Here is a 26,249-nt window from a genome sequence, read left to right on the forward strand (position 1 = left end):
GAAGGTATCTCTTTTACTAGTTAACGCTGTAATTTTGCCATGTCATCACCAATCCTACCAACCTAAGAAGAACTAGGGTTACATGTGCGACATCTCTGTTTGCTACAGATATCACACCTAAATTAGTTTCTATCTGAGATGTAAGTCTTCTCCCTCGCAACACAGCTGCACGAGAAGTTTGACCGGCTCAAGAAGCTGCACCAGGATGAGAAGAAGAAGCTGGAGGACAAGAAGAAATCCCTGGATGACGAGCTCAACGGCTTCAAGCAGAAAAAGACGGCCGCTGAGCTCCTACAGTCCCAGGCTCTGCAGGCAGGGGGCTCCACCACACTCAAGAGGGACAAGGAGAGGAAAAAGTAAGTGTCTCCTGCATTCACCTCCCTACTACTCACACAGCAGGCAGTGTTCAGGGTCGTGTTCATTCGGCACCCAAACAGAATAGAACAGACTGAAACAGGGAGGGACTCCCTGGACCTGTCAAATGAGAAACGCTCATTTTCATGTTTAGTTTGAAACGCTTTAACATGGATCATGTTGGCTGCCTTAATGAACACAACCCAGCTATACTTGAGGATTCCTTAGGGATACTAGACTGGAGCAGTCTGATCTAGGAGGATCAAATACCAACTGGATATATTGTGACTATAGTGTTTCCCCTAGATTGTTTTCCAGGCTGAGCGCAAAGGCCCCCAAATCAACATTCAGGGCCTCATTAACCAAAATGAGGGGTGCCCCGCCTATACAATAATAGTGGACACTGGGTCATTCATTCCTTAGAATAGGTGCCATCCAAAATGATGTAATACTGTCCTTCCCATATCCACGCATGTGTATTTGGTGATACAGATAGTGGGATGGACTGATCAAAATAGAAATGTGATTTAATTCTGTGCTGTATGTATGTGGAAAACTGTATGCTGTTGTTGCATCACTGCACCTCAGATATAAAGAAGCCTGGCACACACCACACCTAGAGAAATGACAAACTCCTTATCGAAACTTTCATTTGCCTTGTGTCGATGCATTTCCAGGAACTCTTTGCCTGACCGTTAATGTCACTGAGCACTGAGTGGTTTCTCTCCACAGTCTAATGGATGAGTGATAATCAACGGAACTGAATGATTACTTTGAAATGGAGGAGCAATCGATGTCGTGATGCTTAGCTTAACAGTCTAGCAAGCCTTTGCTCTTATTCCTTTATAACTATGGTATAGAGGTGGACTTGCTATTCTTCTACAGAGTAGAGTACTATATCTAGTAATATCCTAAACCAGATGTAAACCAGATTCATCTAAATTAGACTTGGTATTACAGGAATCTGATTGTATTGACCCTAGACTAGGGACACTGCTGGTATAGGCCTATATCCCATAGGAATGTTGGTTGTCATTTTTACAGCTTGTTTTATCTGTAGTATAGGGCTGCAGTATTAGGGCCATGGTGACAGAGTTGTTGTCGTGGGTCACTTCATGTTGGTAATCACTCCTGGTTGTGTATTCAAGCTGATGTGAGCCCTGTCACCGGCCCCGTTAGAAAGAAAGAAGACACTTGCACTAAGAAAGGTTTTTTTCAATTCTAAATGATTTTCTTTACAGTTCTTCTGTCCTTTCTCTCCACTATCTCTGAACTCTGGACTTTCCCCCCCTGCCAGGCAGCTGTTTTTCCACCTCACATGGTTCACTTTACTCTCCTCCCCATTCACTTCATGTCTCTGGGTTACTGATCAAAACATTATTGGCCAGTTTCCTGGACACAGATTAAGGCTTGACCTAGACTAAAAAGCCTAGCTTAATCTTGTCTGAGAAACTGGCCGTATGAATGATAGTTAATACTTCCTCGTTTGCTAAACCTATGGATCCCAAACTTGGAGCCTTTCTATTTCCTTATCTAGTGCAAAATATAAGCCTGTAGATAGCTTATGCTACAAATTAATGTTTTGTTCCGGAACCAAAGGACATGAGCATGGCATGTTTTAGTGAGTGGTGTAGATGTGACATGTGTATGTGTTGCCGCGTTCAAGACAACTCGGAAACTGACATTTCCGACTTATAAACTGGTTGTAGAAAGATGAGGCCCAAGTTTCCCACTTTTAAAATATCTGAATCAGCCAATAGAAAGCTCTACACTAAAAAAACATATTTAACTCTGAGGCTCCTAGTTTCCAAGTTGTCTTGAATGCACCATATTTCTCCTGTGAGTGCATGTGTCACCTATGTTCATCCATGCTGTTTTACAGTTAACTCCTCCACTTGCTGCATGCTGCATGAGGCATCTTGTCCTGGTAAGGCTTGCATACTCAACTGTTCCCCTAGTAACCAATGACAAAAAGCACATAAATCAATGTTTAAATACATGTTAATCAGATGTGAGTTTAACACATATTTGAACTTAAATGAGAAGGGAGTCCTCAAATTATAATTAGAAATTTATTTCAATAAGTATTTTAACTTCTAGCAGCTGGTAGAAATGCAGGCAACAATATGTCTACTATCAACACCACAACAATCTGCTTTTGTGGTCCACCCTGCCCAGCCACTACACAAAGAGACATTCAGAGTCCTGCAGAAACTGCAGGGTCACGCTAGTGCGCTGTTCAGCTATAGTGCCAATCCTTGTGTACAAGGATTTTTTAATAGCAATGTTTTTGTTGTTGATCCTTCAGCTATTTGACACCCACCTCTTTGTTGATACAAAAGAAAAACCCACTGAGAGATACGCTATTCATACAGCCTCAGCCATACACTCATCAACAGAAAGGGTTCCAAAATAGTTCTTCAGCTGTCCCCATCTGTGGTAGTCCATAAAGTAAGGAGCCTTGCACAAGCCCAAACGGCAGGAGCCTATCTCCTGTTTCTGTAGCGTTAGTCAGCTTGATGTACAAGTAAACCACCTGGACAACACTAGTCTATCACAGGACCTTACCCCCAATCTATCTCCTTGATGCTGAATGCCAAGCAGAGACACATCAGGTCCCATTTTTATAGTCTTTGGTATGACCTGGCTGGGATGGAACTCCCAACTCTTCCAATCGCAGGGCGGACACCACAAGGCCACTGAGTTGGTGTGGTGTCTTAGCATACCAAGTCAATTTAGTTTAAACAGATACTCTAAATCTCCCCACCCCCATTCACTCATAAGTCCTATAAACTGTAACAACCTAAGTGCATGTTCCTTTTAACATTACATTTTACCACTAACATGAAGAATGTGATTCTGTCATTTGATTAAAAAGTATGTCTATCACAGGAAGTTGGTGGCACCTTCATTGGCGAGGACAGGCTCGTGGTAATGGCTGGTTTCCATGTATTTGATGCCATTCCATTAGTGCCGTTTCAGCCATTATTATGAGCCGTCCTCCCTTCAGCAGCCTCCTGTGGTATCTACCAGTGTTAGCGTTAACCCCTAGAAAGCAGTAATGGTCCTTCTCTCTCGTTTCCAGTTAAGGATTCCTGTAGGAATGATTTTTCACCCCATCCCTGGCAGTGCCATGCTGTTCTCTGTGCCCTCCAGCCCTCCCCCTCTCCCCCATTCCAAACCCCACACCTGCCCCTGCACTGTGGAAGAATCCAGCCATTACTGTGAATGGGAATCCTTGACTCAAACACATCCTTTTTGCGCTAAAGATGCTTGTTTTTGTATTTTCTTTTTGTTACGAGCCATCATCCTCTATTTTCCTGTTTGCTTTCTGTTGGAAAGTAGATTTATTTTCTTGTTGTTTTTGTTGTTGACCTGTTCTGCATGACTGAGTGTGCTTTTTACTTTTACATGCACAACTACTGTTGTGACAGGCAGGAGTTTGTGGAGGCTAAGGTGAAATGTATATCAGCTGTGGTCTGACCAGGCCAGTGGAGTGGGTGTGTTTGTGTGTGTGTGGACACATGTTTACTATACTTGTAAGTACCAGAAGTCTTCTCAAGAATAGTAAACCAACTAAAATTCAGAGAAGTGAGGACATTTTGTTGGTCCTCACTTGTAATATGACTATTTTAGGGTTAGATTTTGGGTTAGAATTAGGGTTAGAGGTTAAGATTAGGTTAAGAGTTAGGGTTAGCGGTTAGGGAAAATTAGATTTTGAATGGAAATCAGTTGTTGGTCCCCCAAAAGACCTCACTAGTATAGTAAGACATAGCTGTCTGTGTGCGTGCTCATTAGCATCTTCCGGTCCATGTTTCAGACCACCACTATTCTACACACTACCAGGGTATAATCAACCACTCCAATAGTATGACATTATGACGATGTGTGCTGATATCGTGTTGCAATATAATATGTAATTATTGAAAATTAAGATACTATTATTGTATGTTTTGAATGAGGGCATGTTGTCCACCACCTATCAAGAGAGTAGCCTAGTTCCAGATCTGTTTGTGCTTTTGCCTGCTCGTAACATGGCATGAATAATGAGTGACAGGGAGTTGGCATGATAGCACAAACAGACTGGCACTCAGGCTACGGAGAGAGTGAGCGTTAGTCAACTGATGTTATTTCATCTTAGCCTGGTGCATGTGCAAATATGAATGATTTCTTGTCATGTCTTTGCCCATTCCTCATTGTTTTTCATATACTGTACGCTATCTGCATACTTGTTAGCTTTTCACGTTTGCACATTTTACACAAATGTGATTTTGTATATATTTCCAATGCAATTGTGACTTTTAGATTTTTTTCTACATATAACATCATATTTGAAGCCTTTTAACCAAATAACAATAATGTAGGGATCAGTATTGCACTTGTATCAGTGTTACACAAAAAATACTTCATCTCCAAGGGAAATAAAGAGGGAATTTCACCAAATATTTCAACTGTGGCCACAATTATTGTGTATGAAATATTTAATGAAGCAGTAACATAGTATGTAAGTGGGTTCTGCATGTGAGGATATTAGGGTTTCACATAGATTCTGATTACAGTTGAAAACACTAGCTTTGGTCTACATATTTAACTCTCATTCAAGGGTTTTGAGATATCATGCCATTGTTATTGTCAAAACAACTCTCCTTACAGAGCAAAATTGTCTGCTAACCTGAATTCATAGGGCTGGATCCTAACTTGGGATATGCGCACGTAACTTGGAATTTCACATAAATCCTGAATTGAATTCAGTGGGAGACTTGCATGAGCATTTAAGTTAGGTGCTCAAATGTCAAGTTAGTATTCAGCCTTATACTACTGCACTGCTTTTGTCTGAACAGACTGAGCCAGCAGTCATTCTCCATCCCTCCTAGAGAAACAGGACAGGAACACTCCTGTGTTTGGCAGATTGTGTGAGTGCCAATGAGATTGTTGGGTTTTATTTTCCAATCCACTTCCTTCACATCTGTATCTTGATGACAGGGAGTTGTTTATCAGAAAAACATTTCCACCCTCCAAAAACATGTCTGTGTGTCCTTGCTCAATATAATCATGTGGGACAGTTGGTCTGACGAGTGTCCACAGATGTGGGCCTTTTGTTTCCATCTAAATGTATTGAAATGGTCTCTTATATATGGTTTACAACTTCTCACAATCCCTTCTCAAGTTGCTCTTTGTCTCAACGTTTCTGGGGAACTGTTGTCCTCAGCTCTTTGGGTTGGCAGGGTGTGCCTTGGTGTGTGGTGTCATTCACACCCTGCTTCAGTCCCTCTGTTCACTGCTCTATGTATTTACCTTTCCTTTGCAGTAATCCCTGGCTCTGCACTGAGTAGGTGCTTCCACCCTCAAGCTTTGCTAAGGGACCAGGCTTTGTGGGTAGCCGGTACCCCAAGGCTGAGGAGAGGCATTGCGGACCCTGGTTTAAAAAAACATTAATCTGCTCTATGTACTAACTAAAAGATACCCCTATACAGTTGAAGTCGGAAGTTTACATACACTTAGTTTGGAGTCATTAAAACTTGTTTTCAACCACTCCGCAAATTTCTTGTTAACAAACTATAGTTTTGGCAAGTCGGTTAGGACATCTAATTTGTGCATGACACAATTCATTTTTCCAACAATTGTTTACAGACAGATTAGTTCACTGTATCACAATTCCAGTGGGTCAGAAGTTTACATACACTAAGTTGACTGTACCTTTTAAACAGCTTGGAAAATGTCAGAAAATTATGTCATGGCTTTAGAAGCTTCTGATAGGCTAATTGACATAATTTGAGTCAATTGGAGGTGTACCTGTGGATGTATTTCAAGGCCTACCTTCAAACGCAGTGCCTCTTTGCTTGACATCATGGGAAAATGAAAAGAAATCAGCCAAGACTTAAGAAAAAAAATTGTAGACCTCCACAAGTCTGGTTCATCCTTGGGAGCAATTTCCAAACGCCTGAAGGTACCACATTCATCTGTACAAACAATAGTACGCAAGTATAAACACCATGGAACCATGTAGCCGTCATATCGCTCAGGAAGGAGACGCATTCTGTCTTCTAGAGATGAACGTACTTTGGTGCGAAAAGTGCAAATCAATCCCAGAACAACAGCAAAGGACCTTGTGAAAATGCTGGAGGAAACAGGTACAAAAGTATCTATATCCACAGTAAAATGAGTCCTATATCGACATAACCTGAAAGGCTGCTCAGCAAGGAAGAAGCCACTGCTCCAAAACCGCCATAAAAAAGCCAGACTACGGTTTGCAACTGCACATGGGGACAAAGATCGTACTTTTTTGAGAAATGTCCTCTGCTCTGATGAAACAAAAATGGAACTGTTTGGCCATAATGACCATCGTTATGTTTGGAGGAAAAAGGGAGAGGCTTGCAAGCCAAAGAACACCATCCCAACCGTGACATATGGGGGTGGCAGCATCATGTTGTGGGGGTGCTTTGCTGCAGGAGGGACTGGTGCACTTCACAAAACAGATGGCATCATGAGGGAGGAAAATTATGTGGATATATTGAAGCAACATCTCGAAGACATCAGTCAGGAAGTTAAAGTGGGTCTTCCAAATGGACAATGACCCCAAGCATACTTCCAAATGTGTTGCAAAATGGCTTAAGGACAACAAAGTCAAGGTATTGGAGTGGCCATCACAAAGCCCTGACCTCAATCCCATAGAAAATTTGTGGGAAGAACTGAAAAAGCCTGTACAAGCAAGGAGGTCTACAAACCTGACTCAGTTACACCAGCTCTGTCAGGAGGAATGGGCCAAAATTCACCCAACTTATTGTGGGAAGCTTGTGGGAGGCTACCTGAAACATTTGACCCAAGTTACACCATTTTTAAAGGCAATGCTACCAAATACTTAATTGGCTGTATGTAAACTTCATACCCACTGGGAATGTGATGAAAGAAATAAAAGCTGAAATAAATAATTCTCTACTATTATTCTGCCATTTCACATTCTTAAAATAAAGTGGTGATCCTAACTGACCTAAAACAGGGACTTTTTACTGATTAAATGTCAGGAATTGTGAAAAACTGAGTTTAAATGTATTTGGCTAAGGTGTATGTACACTTTCAACTTCAACTGTATGTATATCACTGCTGCTCTAACTATATGTGCTCACTATGTGGCTTAATCTTAATATCTTGTCTATGGCTATGCCTTTTGTCATGTTGTGTGTTTTTGCTGTGCTGACTTTGACTAATATCAGCATTTGCTCTTTGTTTCTGTAAGATTGACATTTCTGGACTATGTTGTTGTGCACGTCTTGGTAGTTTTTCCATCATATTAGGTTTATTAATATTGTCCATGTTTGATTTATTAAATGACATTGAATACCCTTTTGGGATTTTCAGAGGACATAATATCTGCTGCGAGCAGTTAATTTGACTTGTTTCGATGAAGGGATTAAGCTATTTATTAAATGTTTTAAATCAGTATTATGCTCAAATCGAATTAGTCAGCTATAGTATGGTATTATATTAGTCATTTTTTTACGACACTGACAGTACATTTGTAATGTAGTTTGTGTAATTTGAAGTACAGTAGCAACTATACATGCCTTAGGAAAACCCAAATACTTTGTCTTTCCTCCCAAAATGTCAGTAATCCTTGTTTCTTATGTATCTTGAACCTTGCCTTCTGGTAAGCACTGTTGCCTGGGCCTCTCTTGTAACTTTGCATTTGTCTCTTCCTCTCTCTAGCTTCTTTTAATCTGTCTTGCCCACCTGTCTGAAGAGGGGATTGCAGCTTCAACGAGAACTAAGCACCCGTTTCCTCTTCCTGTCTTTTCTCTCTGCATCAACCTTTTTTAAACTTCTATCTCATCTGCTTTGTTGACCATGGCCTAATGTGGGCTTCACATGGTATTTTTTGGATAGTTTACGTTTTGTCACCTAATCAAGGTACACTTTGGCTAGTGGGAGTCCTTCACACTTAATATTATGCAGCTCCGTCTTGGTGTATGAATGAACAAAGCTTTGCTCAGGAAGGATTCTAAACGGTTGTTCAAGAGAAACACATCTAATCAGGTTTCATCATACCAATTGTAACAGAGCCAAGGCTCTGGATTCATTTATATTTTTCACAAAACTATCTGAATTTCATGAACAGTTAATTTTAAGGAAGTCTTTGTGTAATAACATTCAATCATATATTACATCCATTTTGAGAAGGGCTGATTCTGTTTGAAATAACCGATACTATTACAAATAACCCACCATATGATTAATGTGCTCCTCATTCAAAGGAGGAGTTAGTTTTGAATACAAATAGCATAACCCAGATCTCAATAAAACCAAAATACATTCATTTGGTGATTGATAGAGCAAAGTGTGACATCTAAACTTACATGTGTGACTAGTAGATACTTTTGTCAGTTAAAAACCAAAAGACAATTGCGATCCAAAACAGTGTTCTTTATGTTCACTGCATAGGTTGTTTCATTGCAACTTAGAAGAGCCAGAGCCATATTCATGTCAAGCACTTATTTAGTGAAAACACCTTTTCCGTTCTGAAATACCATGTAGGTCACATTTAATGCCCTTTACACATTGTGCTTTAACTACCATCACCCTATTCTGTATTTTGCATGTCTAATGCTCTTTTATTTCATCACTTCTGTGATCTTGACCTTTTGCTCCCATAGCTGTTTTCTCACCTAACAGTTCCGTCTTGCACTATTTCACATTTGGTGCTCTGTATTGTTTGGATCAGTTTTATCTTGTGTATTACTCCTTGTTATACCCTTCTCCACAATTTTCAGCATCCATATTGCCAAATATTACAATGAGATGGAGTTGAATCCTAGGTACAGATGGAAATATTTGTATAATTTATAAGGATATATTTTGTGTATTGAAGTGGAGACCTGTTTATGAGATATGATCTTTGGATGTGACTCTTCTCTCTGTGTAGTTACATTTTGGTGTAAAAAATTGTCATACATTTTTCTAGCATCTGCCATAATCACCCCTCCTAGTGAATTATCTGTCCACACCACAAATGAATTATGAAATATTTTATTGTAGTTTGATTCCATTGATGTACTTTTTCAATAAAATTATGAAAATAAAGGGTGCATTTGTTTTGTTATGCCAAATTACTTAGTTGTGCAAATAAACATTGATGTTATATAAATAATCACACATTGAAATAAGCCCACATTTTTGGTGCACTTTGAAAGTAAAGAGGAAGACTGACACCTTCTGGTTCTCAGGTGTAGCGCATGCATGCGGAAACATTCCAGACGCCATGATTTTAGATGGACTAGAAAATGGAGGGTTGTGAAGCAAAGATTTTTATAACTAACCCCAGAAAGACCACCACACGTCATTTTCAATGGGAACAAATGAGGTAGTGGGCAGAAGAATCAGGCAGGGAGGCAGAGCCAAGCACGAGGCAGCGATATCCTATTGGCGCGTTGTAGCATGTATTTGCATATTTCTGTTAGGGAACGCCTGCTTTGTAGAGTGCGCGTGTGCAATAGCTCAATTCGCCCTTGCACTCCTAGACAACGAAAAAAATTTACAACTTTGGCAAAGGGTAAAATCTACAAAACGCAGTCCACTCCGTTCGTATCATATCGTTTTGGGAGCAGAAAACGGTATCGATTTCATCGATGAGAAAATGTCCATAATTTTGGCAAAAATGAATCTGCTCAATATTCTCCCACTGTCGACAATTGGGCTTCCTCTCACCACCATATGTGGTAGTGAGTGGATACGCCAACCGAATGCCTCACACTTATACATTCGCTACTAATATCTGTCTCATTGTTCTATCTGTGGTTATATGGAACGTTGACGGGTTTTCACTAGTTACTACAGCTACAAAGTCAATATTGGCTATATTGTAAAAATGAATGAAAACAAAAAATAGCTTTTTGATCTTAATTTAAGGTTAGCAGTGTGGTTAAGATTAGGTTTAAAATCAGATTTTAAGGAAATAAATAGGCGATGTTGGTGTTTATCCATAATTATGACTTTGTGACTGTGATGACTACTGACGACCCCCCCGGATGTTATGGTGATGACCAAAGGCGAAGCCGCTCGCTAGACATTGAACTATGTTAGTGGAAGACTAACACCAAGGGCACAAAGAAACATCGGACTTATTACTTTGCATTAAGGTAAGTGGCTAATATATTAATTTGAGCTAAAAACAATTCGACAATTAGCTATCTGTCTCGTGCTCCATATCACATTCCCGTGCAAGATGATGCATCAATCTTTTTTCAATGAGCTAGCTAGCGATCTTTGCTCGTTTACTGCGTCACTTGTTTCGTCTGCTAAAATCTGGTTTACTTTAAAATAGATTGTTAGTTATACCATTTAATCTGTAGACAACTTAAATTAGCAAACGAAGATTTGATTGTGTGCGTCAATGATAACGTAGTTAGTTGTTATGCTAAAGTTAGCTAGCTAGTTGCTACGTAGCGTGCTAGTTAACTCGGTAACGTTATACCAAAGACAGTACAGTATGAAGATAGGCCAAAACTGCTTCTCCAATAGAAATCCCAGATCTCACTTGTTGGCGATGTCGGCTAGTTAAGCTCATGCGTAGAAACACGTCATCCGGGCTAACGGTCGTCTCTTGCAGAACTGCGCATGTACAGGCTGTTAAATCATAGGCTCTCCGTCAATGTTTTTGACGAAAATGAAAACGTGTCAGTTTGTCACTTTCACGAGGTTGGAGTAATAACATCTTCAACTGCTTAAGAGATTGGCTTGAATCTAGGTTGTGTCTTTAGATTTCGAGAAAATTAACTAAGGAATAATTGTTCACTTCTCAAACCCTGGTCTGTTTCGCAAGCGTTCCGGCGATGTTGCCCCTCTGGGTTTAGAAATTCTGTGGTTATACTTCGTAGGAAATACGGTTTTGAGAAGTTGTGCACACAAAGGAGTCATAATTAATCAGAAATGTAGTTAATGTTGCCATAAATAATAGCATTTTTATCCACATCAGTCTGCCTATTCTTAGCTAGTTAACTAACGTTAGCCATAACATTCATTCTTAGCGACTCATGATGGTGGCCTTTCTGTCAGCTGGGGCGTATTCATTATGCTGTCTCAGTTGCAAAACGTTTCTCAAACGAAATGGGGAGGGGCCTACTTGACTTTGTCCAATAGAAGCATGTCTTGGTAATGATTACACTCCTGGTAACGTTCGCTAATCTTCTTTGTTGCAGTCTGTAAACTGATCTTGTTAGCTAGCACTAGTTATTTTTGCCATCATTCCAATAATTACCTTTACAGAGCCAAGTCACTGTCAATGCGTTTCGAAAGTGAGAAACAGTGGTTGGCCATAAAATAATTTATTGTGACACAAATGCAAATTGAAAATTGAGCAGCCTCAGTAGTTCTCGTTGTTCATGTGGTGCAGGATGGTCTTCTTTGCCCACAAGGCCTTTCCTGACACCTGGATAAGGATATAGGCGTACCTTGTCGGAATCATGGCCTAATATGAACCTGTGTTCATATGTAGCCTACAGATTTGTTTTTAGCCCTCAGTTTGATGTGGGAATTATGTGGGAACAAAAGTTCTTTCCCTAATAGAGTATTTCCGGTAGTTGAGCCAAGTTAACTGTTTTACTGTGCTAGCATAGAAATACACATTATGCTTGTTTACCTTTTTATATAGCTCTGTTTTCTTTTAAAGGTATGGCTCTGATCTGAGGTGAGAGGTGCTGGACATGGCTGAAAGGGTTGACATTGGCGAAATGCCCTCCTTTGACCTGGTTCCAAGTGCTGAAGCAAAGAAGCGACCCAATTCATCAGATGGCAGTGAGTGATTTTGGTTCTTCAAATTGAACTCCTTGCCACTGTTTTAAAGTATTTTTCTAATTTACTGGAAGATGAAAAATTACTCATTGATTGTTATACGCTTGTCATTGATTGATTCTCTGTTTTGTTCTTTAATGTTAGGAGAAGAGCCAATGAGGAAAATGCCAGTGTCCAAATTTGGTTCCAGACCACGATTTGAGCCTGTGCACTTTGTTAGTGGTGGCAGCAGTGGCAGGTCTGGCAATGATGAGAAGGAGAATGACAAGGAGCGCCGTAGGAGTGAGGTGAACAGTGTGAGACAGTGGGACTCAGACTCTGACCGTCCCTCTTATGGCAGCAACCGAGCTCCAGACTCCTCTGCAGCTAGGCCTGCGTTCGACAGAGTTTCATCATACGGTTCTTCTGACTCTTGGCGGGATAGAGAAAGAGATAGAGACATACCCTCAGGTAGTACAAGTGGTTTAGGTCATGGAAGCCAAGGATCCGCCTCAAATTATATGACTAAAATGCAGCAGGACTACTCGGCCAGATATGAGTTCCACAGCACTAGGCATCCGGACACATACGCTCAGGCCCCTAGATTTGATGGATATGGAGGGGGCAGTCGATCAGGGGGCTGGGGGGATTCAGGACGCCAAGGCCTTGGCTTCAGGCAGCAGGACAGACCCACATCCAGCAGACCATTCAGCAGAGTCTACAGCAGCCCAGGGAGGAGCAGCCCCTCATCTGTCTCTGGGTCTTCTTCACAACCCATCCCCATATCTCAAGCCGTGCTGGATGAAAAGCAAAGGCTGATCAATAGTGTGGCATCTGCCATAGCTGTCACTTTAAGAGACCCTGCGTTCATGTGTGGAGCTGAATCTCCTAACTACAATTTCATGCTGAGCCGTAGCATCCAGGCCTGTAAAACCAATCCGGAGTATGTCTATGTCAACCTCAAGGATATCCCTCCAGCAGACCTACCCAAGAACAGGAAAGTACCGACTGATGGCTATGCCTGTGAGCTGAGATGCCAGTGTGTTTACCTTGCTACTGGCTACTCTGGCAGCAAAAACGGGGCCAGGGACCGTGCTTCTGAGCAGGCTATGAAGCTTTTCTTTAAACTGGTGGAGGTCCGTGTAGTGCAGCGCAAATTCAAACACTTCTTGGTCAATGATATTGTGGTCTGCCAAACGCACTGCCCTACCCCTGCGTTTCTACCGGCACTGCGTAACCCAGAGGACAAGCCTACGCCTAGCTCCAAGGGTCAATACGAGCCTGACAAACGCAAGCACTGGACAGATTTTGTCGTTGTTGACAACGCTCATGATGCCATCTGCATTCTTAACAACTCTGCCGCCTTCAACCGCATGAAGATTGACTACAAGTTCGACGTGGTCCCCAACAGCAGTGCATGGCAATGTAGCGTGTACTTGCAGGATGCACTGGTGGCACAGGCCAGGGGAAGTAAGAAGACGTCTAAACATACAGCAGCTGAAGAGGCAGTGAGGAAACTACGCATGAACCAGGCAGCCCGGCAGCAGCAACAACAACCACAGCAGTTCTCTCGAGGGAACCATCACTCTGACCCGTCGGGTGGTCGTTTCGGTAACCAGGGTGGTAGGAAGAAACACTTGAGCGAACTGGTCATCCTGGAGAACTCGGACAATGCCATCTGCATCATCAATGACACTGCCCAGTTCAACAAGGTATCTGCCGATTACAAGTTCACAGTGCTACCAGACCACCGCTGGAGGTGTGAGGTGTTCCTGGAGGGTCAATACGTAGCGGCAGGCATCGGACCCAAGAAAACGGTGAAGCACATTGCAGCAGAGGAGGCCCTGGCCACACTCCGGCAAACACAGGCTGTGGTGAAATCCAACCTCAGGAAGGAGGGTAATGCTGACGCCCTCTCTCGCCACCAGATTCTGACTCGCTCTGGTGAAGAGTCCTCGAGACAGGAGATCAAGGAGGACAATATCGGGAATCAGCTACTCCGCAAGATGGGCTGGAAGGGTGGCGGATTGGGCCGGGAAGGGGAGGGCATCTCTGAGCCCATCAAGGTCAAAGAGCAATTCTCCAGAGAGGGACTGGGTATGGACATGGACAAGTCTGGGAATCAGCTCACCAAACGGAACATCGAGGACATCATCCGTAACTATGCCAGTTCAGACCGCCAGGACGACCTGCGCTTCTCCACTGAGCTCAACAATGATGAACGCAAGCAGATCCACCAGATATCCCAGAAGTATGGCCTGCGCAGTAAGTCTTATGGCCAGGGCAGGCTGCGCTTCCTCATCGTCAGCCGCAAAGTGCACAAAGACCAGCTCATTGGCCAGCTCCTGCAGGAAGGGCAGGTGGGACGCTACGAGCTAGTGAAACCTCAGGCCTCACACTGACTGGATATGTCATAGCTCCAACAATACTTACCACAAAAAAAATCACACCTGATCTGAGAAAAGTTTCTGAATGTAAAATGTTTCAATCTTCTAGGCTTGTCTTTCGGAGAAACACTTGTAGTTTCTGCATTCCTTTTCATACAATTGCATATTTTCTGACATTGTATCAACGCTTCTTGTGTCATTCCACTATTTTGTCTTCTGTCAGCTTCAAATTTGCACTATGCTAGTCTTGAACTGCTTTGTGCCGTTACGGTTGATTAGTGTTGTATCTTTTGACAGAAATCCTCAATTTTTAGCAAATGTTTTTCATGGCTACAGAAATAGCCTTAACCAGCAGAATGCCTGCCATTTCACCTTCACAAAAGTCTCATTAGAAATGTATATACTGTTGGCATCACCTGAGGTGATGACAGGTGTAAACATCTGTAACTATGTGCTGACATTGAAACATCCCTGTCACAATACTTGTAATGTTCCCCCCCTCAGATAGTTGAGAAGATTTACAAATAAACTGCTTCCATGACTTGAATTTGATCTTTGTCACATGGTAAAAGTGCAAGCTGTGATCCCTTTGGAATGTCAGATGTATAAGCCTGTGTGAATACAGTTCACTCGTCTGCTTGTTTTCACAGCTGTAATAACACTAATTAATAAATTAAGTCTACTGTCTGGACTTCAATGTGAGTTGACTGGTGTTATTACAAAAATGTTTTCTTAATTAACTGCTATATCACAGTGACAATTTGAACCATACCCCTCCAATGTTTGCAGCAATATTGTGGAGGGACCTGAGACCAGCTGGAAACTTAGTAAATCATGTCACTCCATCCCTCAAGAAAAGCACATTGAATGTATCATTTTTATTTACAAGACAATGTACAGTTTGAATGGTGTTAAGGACACTGCAACATTCCCATGTGGTATTCGTAATTACGTAATGATACAAATAAATGGAACTCCAAGTAATTTGGGCATCTAAACCATTACATTTGAGTATTAAGTACAGACAACCTTTGCCTTGATAAATTGAGTTCTGTGCATGAGAAAACGTTTACCACAAATTCTCAGAGCAGGCAATTTGTCAATCATCCTCATAAATATGCTTTTGCACTAGTGTTACAGGACTTGCATTTAAAAGTGCACCAAGTATGTGCCTTTCCGAAACACTTGAGTCCTGTTGGAGATATCATTCAAAGAGCCATTCAATTCATAAAACAAAGCCCCAACAAGAACATGGTTTGTGCATATAAAAAGGTAGGGTTTTAAAATTGACATTGGTTGAAAAAAAGTCCATGACAGGTGTTCATCAAATTGTTTCTTAGTTGGAATACTATCATGCTATAGCTCCAAAAAGGAAACCGTGTGAAAGCTAGAAACAAAAGTCAAACCACAGCGAAAACCTTCAAACTTCTAGACATACACAATTATCTGAATCAATACAGCAAAATCACACAAGCCAAAGACTTAAAACACTAAAATGACAAGAGTAACTCGAACCCCCCCCCACCCCCACAGTACCTTTATGTGCCAGGATAAAAAAAGAAATGGGGATAAATTACATTGTAAGTAACCTAGATATAACAAGGTACATTTACTTTGATGTGCTCTTGTCCAGGAGAAGCATTATGCATGAAGAGAAACAAACATACTGCAGAGAAAGATTCAAACCATGTGCATTTAATTTCCTTTGAGATATTTTTCTTCTGTTCTCTTTTTGACTTGAGGCTGGATATTGTTCATACTTTGTGGGGGTCAACAATCACGCCAACTCTGTTCCACGATGGCAGACACCCGCTTCTCGTACTCCCGCTTGTTCTCCTGATATAGCTGAGCAGCCTGGCTGTTGGCTGGGCTGTTGGGATTCGGCTCATCCAGTAAAGACTAAGACGATGAATAGTAGACACTTCAGTAGCAATAGTATTCTGGCACCCTTGACTAGATTTTTTAAATTCAAATTGTTTCAAAACACCGTTATTTGAGAGAAAAAAATGTAAGCACAGAAGGAGCTTTATACAATTCAATTATTTAATGAAGATTCATGGTTAATGCTGTGTATACCTGTATTGAAGTTAGAATTGAAGAAACATCATAAGTTGGACTCCAGCGGTTCTGAAGAATGTCCAAGCATATACTACCATCTGCGTAGACTGTACAACACAGAACATACATTTACTCCATAACAAAGACTGGTGGATTGTCTTGTTGACAAAGATTCAGCTGTTCTACTATAAAATGATCCTGTAAGCAATAAGCATGTTTCTAAAATAAATTAAAATAAAAAACGTACCGTTTGGATGAAACATTTTGGAGACAAAACGCACAGTTGGAGGCTTATTAGGGTATTCCTCTGTGAATTCTATTGTGAGTTTGAAAGTTCCTGAAAATAAAGGACATGAGAATATTAATTATCAAGTGGCCACTAAAACAATCACACAATGGTAACCGGTTAGCTTGACAATCACCACAAATGGATCTGGGACCAGGCCAAAACAGAATGGCTTAGAACAAATGCAAAGTTGTCTTGCTGCAAAATGTTTTGAGCAACCAAATAGCATATTGTAATTCGCCACTAAATTGTTTCCGTTTCAATAAAATAACATATACACATCCTAAAGCACAAATGTACATAAATGCAACTCAATGAGGGACATTTGCTAGAATGGAGGATTACTGGTGGGTCTGATATGCATATTCATTGACAGATGATGTCAAACAGATACAATCCCCTGGTTTTGACCAACAGTTAACCCATATTTCACAGGATTCATTCACTTTCTGGCAGGCAGTAATCTCATCTCAGCGATTTAACAGGTCAGCTGGATTATTGTAGTAGTTCTGATAAGACACCACCTGGTCTACAATGTCAAATCAAAAAGGTTTATTGGTTGTGTACACAGTTTAGCAGTTGTTATAGTGGGTACAGCAAAATGCTTACGTTACTAGCTCCTAACAATGCAGTACAATGTCAAACAAGTACACAAATAATTAAAACAAATATTTAGAAAGAATCCAATCAAATTTTATTTGTCACATACACAAGGTTAGCAGATGTTCATGGGAGTGCAGCAAAATGCTTGCGCTTCTAGTTCCGACAGTGCAGTAATATCTAACAATTCCACAACAACTACCTAATACACACAAATCTAAAGTGGTGAATGAGAATATGTACATGTAAGTATATGGATGAACCATGGCCGAGCGGCATAAGCAAGGTGCAATAGATGGTCAAAAAAAAAATACTGTATGTATATATGTAAACATTATTAAAGTGACATTATTTAGACTGCATTGTATAAAGTGACTACTGTTTGGGTCTCAATGTAGGCAGCAGCCTCTGAGTTAGTGATTGCCGTTTAGCAGTCTGATGGCCTTGAGACAGAAGCTGTTCTTCAGGCTCTTGGTCCCAGCTTTGATGCACCTGTACTGACCTCGCCTTCTGGATGGTAGCAGTGTGAACAGGCATTGGCTCGGGTGGTGGATGTCTTTGATCTTTTTGGCCTTCCTGTGACATCGGGTGCTATATGTGTCATGGAAGGCAGGTAATTTGCCCCCGGTGCTGCATTGTGCAGACCACACCACCCTCTGGAAAGCCTTGCGGTTGAGGGTGGTGCAGTACCAGGCTGTAATACAGCCCGACAGGATGCTCTCAATGGTGCATCTGTAACAGTTTGTGAGGGTTTTGGGTGACAAGACAAATTTCTTCAGCTTCCTGAGGTTGAAGAGGTGCTATTGCACCTTCTTCACGACACTGTGTGTGAGTGGGCCATTTCAGTTTGTCGGTGATGTGCACGCTAAGGAACTTAAATCTTTCCACCTTCTACACTGCTGTCCCTTCAATGTGGATAGGGGGGTGCTCCCTTTGCTGAAGTCCACAATCATCGCCTGTGTTTCGTTGACGTTGAGTGAGGTTGTTTTCCTGACACCACACTCCGAGGGCCCTCACCTCCTCTATATAGGCCGTCTCATCGTCGGTGGTCATCAAGCCCACTACTGTTGTGTAGTCTGCAAATGTAATGATTGAGTTAGAGGCGTGCATGTCCAGGGAGTACAGAAGTGGGCTGAGCACACACCCTTGTGGGGCCCCAGTGTTGAGGGTCAGCGAGATGTTTCCTACCTTCACCACCTGGCGGCGGCCGTTCAGAAAGTCCAGGACCCAATTGCACAGGGCGGGGTTGAGACCCTGTTGTGACTCGTCTCTCAAAGCGCTTCATGATGACAGAAGTGAGTGCGACGGGGCTGTAGTCATTTAGTTTAGTTCTTTGCCTTCTTGGGTACAAGAACAATGGTAGCCATCTTGAAGCATGTGGGGACAACAGACTGGGATAGGGAGCGATTGAATATGTCTGTAAACACACCAGCCAGCTGGTCTGCACATGCTTTGAGGATGCAGCTAGGGATGCCGTCTGGGCCAGCAGCCTTGCGAGGGTTAACACGTTTAAATGTTTTACTCACGTTAGCCACAGAGAAGACGGGGGTGCGCCGTCCTTGTTAGCGGGCCGCGATGGTGGCACTGTATTATCCTCAAAGCAGGAAAAGAAGGTGTTCAGTTTGTCTGGAACCGTGACATCGGTATCAGTTCCGTGGCTAGATTTCTTTTAGTCCGCGATTTCCTGTAGAACCTGCCACATTAGTCTTGTGTCTGAGCCGTTGAATTGCGACTCCACCTTGTCCCTGTACTGGCATTTCGCTTGTTTGATTGCCTCGCGGAGGGAATAGCTACACTGTTTATATTCAGACATATTCCCAGACCTCTTTCCATGGTTAAATGCGGTGGAACATTTCTGTCCGCATGATCAAAACATTCTTGAAGTGTGGCTTCCGATTGGTCGGACCAGCATTGAATGGTTCTCGTCACTGGTACATCTGGTTTGAGTTTCTGCCTATAAGACAGAAGGAGCAAGATGACGTCGTCGGATTTGCCGACGGGAGGGTGGGGGAGGGCTTTGTATGCATCACGGAAGTTAGAGTAGCAGTGGTCAAGGGTATTGCGCATGCGCTTTGCACAATCAATATGCTGATAGAATTTAGGTAGCCTTGTTCTTAAATTTGCTTTGTTAAAATCCCCAGCTACAATAAATGCAGCCTCAGGATGTATGGTTTCCAGTTTCCATATAGTGAAGTTCCTTGATGGCTGTCTTGGTGTCTGCTTGAGTGGGAATGTACACAGATGTGACTATAACTGACGAGAATTCTCTTGGTAGGTAAAATGGCCGGCACTTGATTGGAAGGAATTCTAGATTGGGTGAGCAGAAGGACTTGAGTTCCTGTATGTTGTTATGATTACACCATGAGTCGTTAATCATAAAGCATACACCCCGCCCTTCCTTTTCCCAGAGAAGTGTTTATCTCTGTCGGCACGATGCATGGAGAAGCCCGATGGCTGAACTGATTCTGACAACATATCAAGAGAGAGCCATATTTCCGTGAAACAGAGAATGTTAGTCTCTGATGTCTCTCTGGAAGGCAACCGTTGCTCGAATTTCATCTACCTTGTTGTCAAGAGACCGGACATTGGCGAGTACTATACTCGAGAGCGGTGTGCACGTCTGCGAAGCCTGGCCAGGTGGCCGCTTCGTCTGCGGCGTCGTTGTTTTGGATCGCCTACTGGAATTAGCGCCATTGTCCTGGCTGGTGGTCCGATCAGAGGATCTGCGTCGGGAAAGTCCTATTCCTGGTCGTAATGTTGGTAAATTGACGTTGCTCTTATATCCAATAGTGCTTCCCGGCTGTATGTAATAAAACTTCAGATTTCCTGGAAAATATATTAAAAATGGCACATACAGCAGTAGATATATTACAGTGAGCTATGTCAAGCATCCAGTATATAAATATTAGTATAAACTGTCAATACAGTATTTAAATACAGCAAAAGGCAAAATTGATCAAATGCAGGAAATGAGCTTCCAGACTAGAGCCCGGAATATAAATATATGTGAATGGTGTGTACAGCCAGTATGGACAGTATATAAATATAAAAGGTGTGTAAAGCAGTAGTTATATAGGATGATCATGAGCCATGACTAGAATACAGAGTATACACAAAGTGAGTAAAACAGTATGTAAACATTAAAGTGACCAGTGTTCAATGGCTATGTACATATGGCAGTAGTACTAGTACTGCTAGTCTACGTACTGTTCCAACTAACAGGTCTCCCATGCAATTAAATAGTCCATATCATGGTACTGATCACTTCCGTTTGAGTTGTCAAACACATGCACAAGAATGTACCAGCTACAAAAAAGGAAACGCATAGCTAGAGAGCTATTTACCATCTTCAAAAGGTGTTCCCTCTGGGCTGGGGAAGAGAGAAAACAGTTCACTTTAGATAACTAATGTTAGTTTGATAACTTTAATATGCTAGGGACAAGAGGTTCAATGTTCATTTCTTGAAAATTAACAGATAATTCATAATACCCTACTTTGGATACATGTTACGACATGTCATTGATTTTGCGGGTAACGTTAATCATCTATTTCTAGCTATCTAACGTTAGCTACTACTTTTATAGTCCAGTCACTTACCCAAAAATTACGGCATTCCATACCATGATATTGTTTTCCGACGGGGCTCCACTAACTCCTGCAGGAGGGTCCTCTTGAAGCCTGAGAAATAATATTATTTTCGATGCTTAATTAGTAAACGTTAGTAGTTCGCAAGCTAGCTAATTAAAATAGGCTAAAGTTAACAGTAGTAGCCAGACCAGTTAACTACAACTTCCAAATATTCAGCTGTAATGTTATCTTTACGTTAACAATCCATGTGTTAGTAACTTATTTATCACGTAGATAGTAACTTATGCTATCCAGTAACTGTTAAGATGTTTGATAACATTTCGCAAAAAAAAAAGAAATTCAGCTAGCTAGCAAGTCAGACAAACGCTTCACCTAGACATCCAAGCGAGCTAGCAAGCTGCTCCTCACACATACCGCTTAAAATCTCTCATTAAACGTCGTCTTGCTGGAGTTGACATCTTATTCAGTTGAACTAAAACGTACGCATATGGTTGCAAGTCACACGTTTTGAAACAAACGATTTTCACAGTAATGATTATATTTCCCACGAGTCTTTCTCCCCCTCAGACAGGAGCTGGCTAGGCTAGCCACTACCAACTTTACCACTCACAAGGAAAAGAGGGGTGAGTATTGGTATGGTTCTTTTTTTTCTTTATTTGTTTCTTCTTCTTCTTCTTCTTCTTCAAGATTTGTATGGCGGATCGGATCCAACTTTTAGGTGCAAACACCGCCACCTACTGTACTGGTGTGGGAGGTAATTCACGGATTACCTACATTACATTCTTGATACGGTGATACAAATTGGGAAAAAGGAAAATTGCCAGTGTTGGAAAAAGTACCCACTTCTCATACTTGAGTAAAAGTAAATATACCTTGATAGAAAATTACTCAAGTAAAAGTGAAAGTCATCCAGTAAAATACTACTTGAGTAAAAGTATTTGGTTTAAAATATAGTTAATGTCATGGTTCCACCTGTCACCAGAGGGCGGCAGAGACCATCCTAGAGACGGTTGTCCTTTGCAAAAGCTTGAATTGTTAACCATGTGCGTTCGTTTCCTGAGTGAGTTTTCGAGACTTCGTGTTTGTTGGTTTTTCAAGTTTACTGTGATCCTGTGGCTACCGTTTCTCAGTAAAGTATTATTTTTTATCCTTAACCACTGATTCCTCATCTGGTCTCTTCTCTGCACCTGGGTCCAATCTTACCACGTCACAGCAAGCTTCTGCCTCAACATGGACCCAGCAGAGATCACCCAGATCCAGAATGCTATAACCCAACAAGGAGCACTGCTGGGGCGGCAGCAAGAACAACTCACACAAATATCAGAGACCCTCCGGGCACTTACCGATTCCCTCCAACAACGGCCTAACCCAGGAAGAGCCAATGCCCAAGTCTCATCACCCAGTTTTACAGGCGTCGCCGTAGTTACCCCAGGGAACCTGCACCGGGAATCCAAGATCCCAGTCTCCGAGCGGCATGACGGCCACCTGGGAGGATACAAGGGGTTCCTCACTCAGTGCTCTCTGGTGTTCGAGCTACAGTCCTCCTCGTTTCACACCGATTGGGCCATGACCGCCTACATCTCTCTACTCTCGGGCAAGGCCCTAGTGTGGGCAACGGCACTGCCGAGCTGCAACCAGTCTTCAACCACCCAGTCTATGGACGAGAAGCGGCAAGCCATCTGTTCAACCTCTGCCAAGGGGCCAGACCAGTGGCTTCGTATTTGAGTTCCGCACCCTCGCCGCACAGAGTAGGTGGAACACTGAGGCACTGGTCACCGCTTTCCAGCAGGGTCTGTCTAACTCCATCAAGGATGAACTGGCCGCTCGGGAAATGAGAGAGGACCTCGAGTCCCTGATAACTTTGGCCGTCAATTTCGACAACCGCATCCGAGAATGTGTGAGACAGTGCTTTTCTCTCCAAGCGGTTCTCGCCAACGGAACGCAAATACGATGTAGGCAACCGGTAGCTCTTGGCAGTTAAGTGGGCCCTTGGGGGGTAGAGACACTGGTTGGAGAGAGCACCTCATCCTTTTTGTGAAATGGACAAACCATAAGAATTTGGTCTCCATTCAAGAAGCCAAGAAGTTGAACGCTCGCCAGGCTAGGTGGGCTGTGTTCTTTAATGGGTTCAACTTCACACTAGCCTATCGCTCGAGATCCAAGAATCAGAAAGCAGACACCCTGTCCTGCCAACATGATGTCTCTAACAAGGAGAGGGTGTCACGCCCTGACCTTAGAGAGCCGTTTCATTTCTCTATTTGGTTAGGTCAGGGTGTGATGTGGGGGTGGGCATTCTATGTTTTGTGTTTCTATGTTTTGGCCGGGTATGGTTCTCAATCAGGGACAGCTGTCTATCGTTGTCTCTGATTGGGAATCATACTTAGGCAGACTGTTTTTCCACCTTAGTTGTGGCTAGTTGTCTTTGTTAGTGGCCTGTATAGATGAAGTAAGCGTCACGGTCGTTTCCTTATTCTTTGTTTTGTTGGCGACATTTTTATAATAAAAAGAAATGTACGCGCACCTTGGTCCGGTCATTTCCACCCTGACGACGGTCGTGACAGAGGGACTCCAAGCTTATCATCCCCAGCTCCCGCATTGTGGCCCCCGTGATATGGAGTATTGAGACCACAGTCCGACAAACCCAGACCCGAGAACCTGACCCCGGCAGGGGTCCCACTAACAGACTTTATGTTCCGCGATCAGCCCGTTCCTGAGTACTACACTCCTCTAAATTAACTGGGTATCCAGGGGTTAATCGGACACTGGAGTTCCTGAGGCGGAAATTCTGGTGGCCCAACATGATTAAAGATGTGAGATCCTTTGTTACGGCCTGCTCCTCCTGTGCCCAAAGCAAGTCCTCACGACTGTGACTGGCTGGGTTGCTCCAACCCCTGCCCATCTCCAGCCAGCCCTGGTCCCACCTGTCTGTAAACTTTATCACAGGGTTACCCACATCCCAAGGGCTTACCACTATACTGGTGGTCAACAATCGGTTTTCCAAGGCAGCCCATTTCACTGCCTTACCCAAGTTGCCCTCAGCGAAGGAGACCGCTGATCTCATGATTACCCATGTCTTTCGACTACACAGACTTCCCCAATACATTGTCTAGGATTGTGGGCCCCAGTTCGTCGCACGATATTGGAAAGCCTTGTCGGTGAGTCTCTCCTTGGGGTTCCACCCACAGTCGAATGGGCAAACGGAGTGGGCCAACCAGGAGTTGGAGGAGTTTCTCCTCCAATGCCCACCCTCTGTTTTGTCTCCATCCCAGGCCAGCAACTGGAGCAAGTTCCTCGTCTGGGCAGAGTATGCTCACAACACACTGCCGAACTCGTCCACTGGACTGTTCGCCGCTCAAGTGTCAGTTCTGGTTCGACCCCGCCTCCCTATTTCCTGAATAAATAGGCCGAAGCGGGGGTGCCATCAGCCGAGGCATTCATTAGACGATAGCGCAATCCTCCTTGCTCCACTCCTCTGCCCGAGACCAAGGCAAACCGTCACCGAAGGCCTTTTCGGGCTCCTCTGACCGGGGCAACGGGTGTGGCTGTCCACCCGTGATCTTCCCTTACAGGTGGACTCACGGAAGCTCGCTCCACGCTACATAGGACCATTCAAGATCCTGAGTCGCATCAACCCTAAAGTCTCCAGCTTCCCAGGTCTATGAGGGTCTGTCTATCCTTCCATGTCTCCCGTTTCAAGCTGGTAAGGACCAGTCTCTTCTCTCCCCCCACAACTGCACCTCCGCCTGCTCGACTTGTTGATGGTCCCCCGGCCTACACAGTCCGGCGTCTGTTGGAGGCTCGTCGGGTCCAAGAAACCCTGCAGTACCTGAATTTGTTCTTAACTGACTTGCCTAGTTAAATAAAGGTAAAATAAAAATAAATAAAAAACTGGGAGGGCTACAGCCCTGATGGGTGGGTGGGTTGGTGTGGGTGCCTGCCAGGGACATCCTGGAGGAAGGAATGATTTTTAAAATGGACCACCCTTGGCCGGAAATTCGTCACTCCTTCATCATGCGATGATTGTGTTTTCAGCCACCAGTAACTTGTGGGTGCTTCATATGCACTACAGTCAATTATGATTGCATGTCTACATATATTAAAAATATAATTATTAATATATGCCTACTGTATGATAGCTAGCAAATTAATTAGCTAACTAATGTTAGCCTGCCTAGCTGGAACGTCTGAATAAGGAAAATGTTTTATTTCTACAATTTCCAAAAGATAACCAAACAAAAACATTTCTTAGACCGCTGCGCTACTCGGGAGCCCATATAAAGTGTTTTTTTCTCAACGTTGCCGGGATGTTTACGTGTCCTACTTATAGTTACTTAAATTCGACACTCATTGACCTCCATACAACAACAACTCGTTTGGTGATCGAAAAAACGCAACCTGCAGGAGAAGACAGATGTTGGGCTCCCTCTTGCTTCGCTTCTTCCTCTCTGTTTAAAGCTACTGTTTTTTAGTACATGAAGTCGACACTAGGTGGGGTTGAATTGACATGGATAGCAGAAATGTGGAGATGTGTTAAATTCAGACTTTTTTAAAACAAGGTTACCTATAGGCTACCTATCTGTAATAATCTAGAACATTATAATGGTAGAACTCTTTATACAATCACCCTAAGGGGCTACGTAGGCCAGTTTAGGAGAGTCAGCTGACTATAACTGACGTATTTACAAGTATTACTATTACTACTATATACACAGGTCAGATATAAAGCTATACGTTTGCCCATGTGACGTATCTATTCCCATATGGTCTAGCGGTTAGGATTCCTGGTTTTCACCCAGGCGGCCCGGGTTCGACTCCCGGTATGGGAATGAGTTATTTTTAATATGGTCTCGTTCATGAAAAGCAACATGTAGTTGTTTCACAATAAATTGTAAAACTCCTCACAGAGAGCAGGACCAGTGTTTTTATCAGTAATATGCTAAATACTCTGCAACAACATCTGAAGTCTGGAATGTATATTGTTCAACTGGACAACACAGTTGTTTATAAGATTAAGTACATTCCCGAAGAAGGAAATGTACCGAAAATGCGATCCCTCTGAAGTGGGCGTGATTCAAAATGTACTGTTATTTTGATATTCTAAGGGACAGTGTGCATTTATCTGTTTCAATGTATCAATCTGAGCCACATGCTAGGCGTTCTATATTTAATGTTTTTTTTAATAGGCATGGAATTCCATAATGTTCGCGATTGTAAAT

General features: G+C 42.7%; 3 protein-coding genes and 1 non-coding gene across 12 annotated transcripts in view; 3 read left to right on the forward strand and 1 right to left on the reverse strand.

The window, feature by feature from the left end:
• The window catches only part of LOC112244908 (septin-6), a 42,545-nt gene extending 33,111 nt beyond the window's left edge, over positions 1-9,434 (forward strand). Inside the window, exons 9-11 of one of the 7 annotated variants that reach the window (XR_006079569.1) lie at positions 166-356; positions 1,503-1,562; positions 3,440-4,799. Coding sequence is in view for 6 of the 7 variants with exons in the window: in XM_042303196.1 (XP_042159130.1) it covers positions 166-356; positions 5,663-5,687 (216 nt within the window). In the remaining variant the exon portion in view is untranslated. Of the gene's footprint in view, positions 1-165; positions 361-1,502; positions 1,563-2,236; positions 2,282-3,439; positions 4,800-5,662; positions 5,911-8,058 lie in introns of those variants that run through there. The other 6 variants (XM_042303200.1, XM_042303199.1, XM_042303198.1 and 3 more) reach the window with 6 other exon arrangements.
• A 468-nt stretch (positions 9,435-9,902) lies between these two features.
• On the forward strand, positions 9,903-15,192 carry LOC112244911 (NF-kappa-B-repressing factor). 2 transcript variants are annotated; one of them, XM_024412796.2, is made up of 3 exons: positions 9,903-10,484; positions 12,014-12,138; positions 12,280-15,192. In XM_024412796.2, exons 2-3 carry the CDS (start codon positions 12,048-12,050, stop codon positions 14,514-14,516), a joined length of 2,328 nt encoding a protein of 775 aa, XP_024268564.1. In that variant the 5' UTR covers positions 9,903-10,484; positions 12,014-12,047; the 3' UTR covers positions 14,517-15,192. The 2 variants fall into 2 exon arrangements, with proteins under 2 accessions (XP_024268564.1, XP_024268565.1); XM_024412797.2 differs by lacking the exon at positions 9,903-10,484 and adding an exon at positions 10,951-11,043.
• Positions 15,193-15,364: 172 nt separating this feature from the next.
• On the reverse strand, positions 15,365-21,689 carry LOC112244912 (ubiquitin-conjugating enzyme E2 A). 2 transcript variants are annotated; one of them, XM_042303202.1, is made up of 6 exons: positions 21,406-21,689; positions 21,043-21,123; positions 20,790-20,815; positions 16,807-16,896; positions 16,578-16,666; positions 15,365-16,400 (listed from the first exon to the last, which is right to left on the reverse strand). In XM_042303202.1, exons 1-6 carry the CDS (start codon positions 21,411-21,413, stop codon positions 16,272-16,274), a joined length of 423 nt encoding a protein of 140 aa, XP_042159136.1. In that variant the 5' UTR covers positions 21,414-21,689; the 3' UTR covers positions 15,365-16,271. The 2 variants fall into 2 exon arrangements, with proteins under 2 accessions (XP_042159136.1, XP_024268566.1); XM_024412798.2 differs by having other exon boundaries at positions 21,448-21,687.
• Positions 21,690-25,787: 4,098 nt separating this feature from the next.
• On the forward strand, positions 25,788-25,859 carry trnae-uuc. Its single transcript has one exon. It is a non-coding gene; the product is annotated as a tRNA-Glu (tRNA).
• The last annotated feature ends 390 nt before the right edge of the window (positions 25,860-26,249 follow it).

Source organism: Oncorhynchus tshawytscha, linkage group LG21 (genome assembly GCF_018296145.1).
Source record: "Oncorhynchus tshawytscha isolate Ot180627B linkage group LG21, Otsh_v2.0, whole genome shotgun sequence".
NCBI lineage: Eukaryota > Metazoa > Chordata > Actinopteri > Salmoniformes > Salmonidae > Oncorhynchus > Oncorhynchus tshawytscha.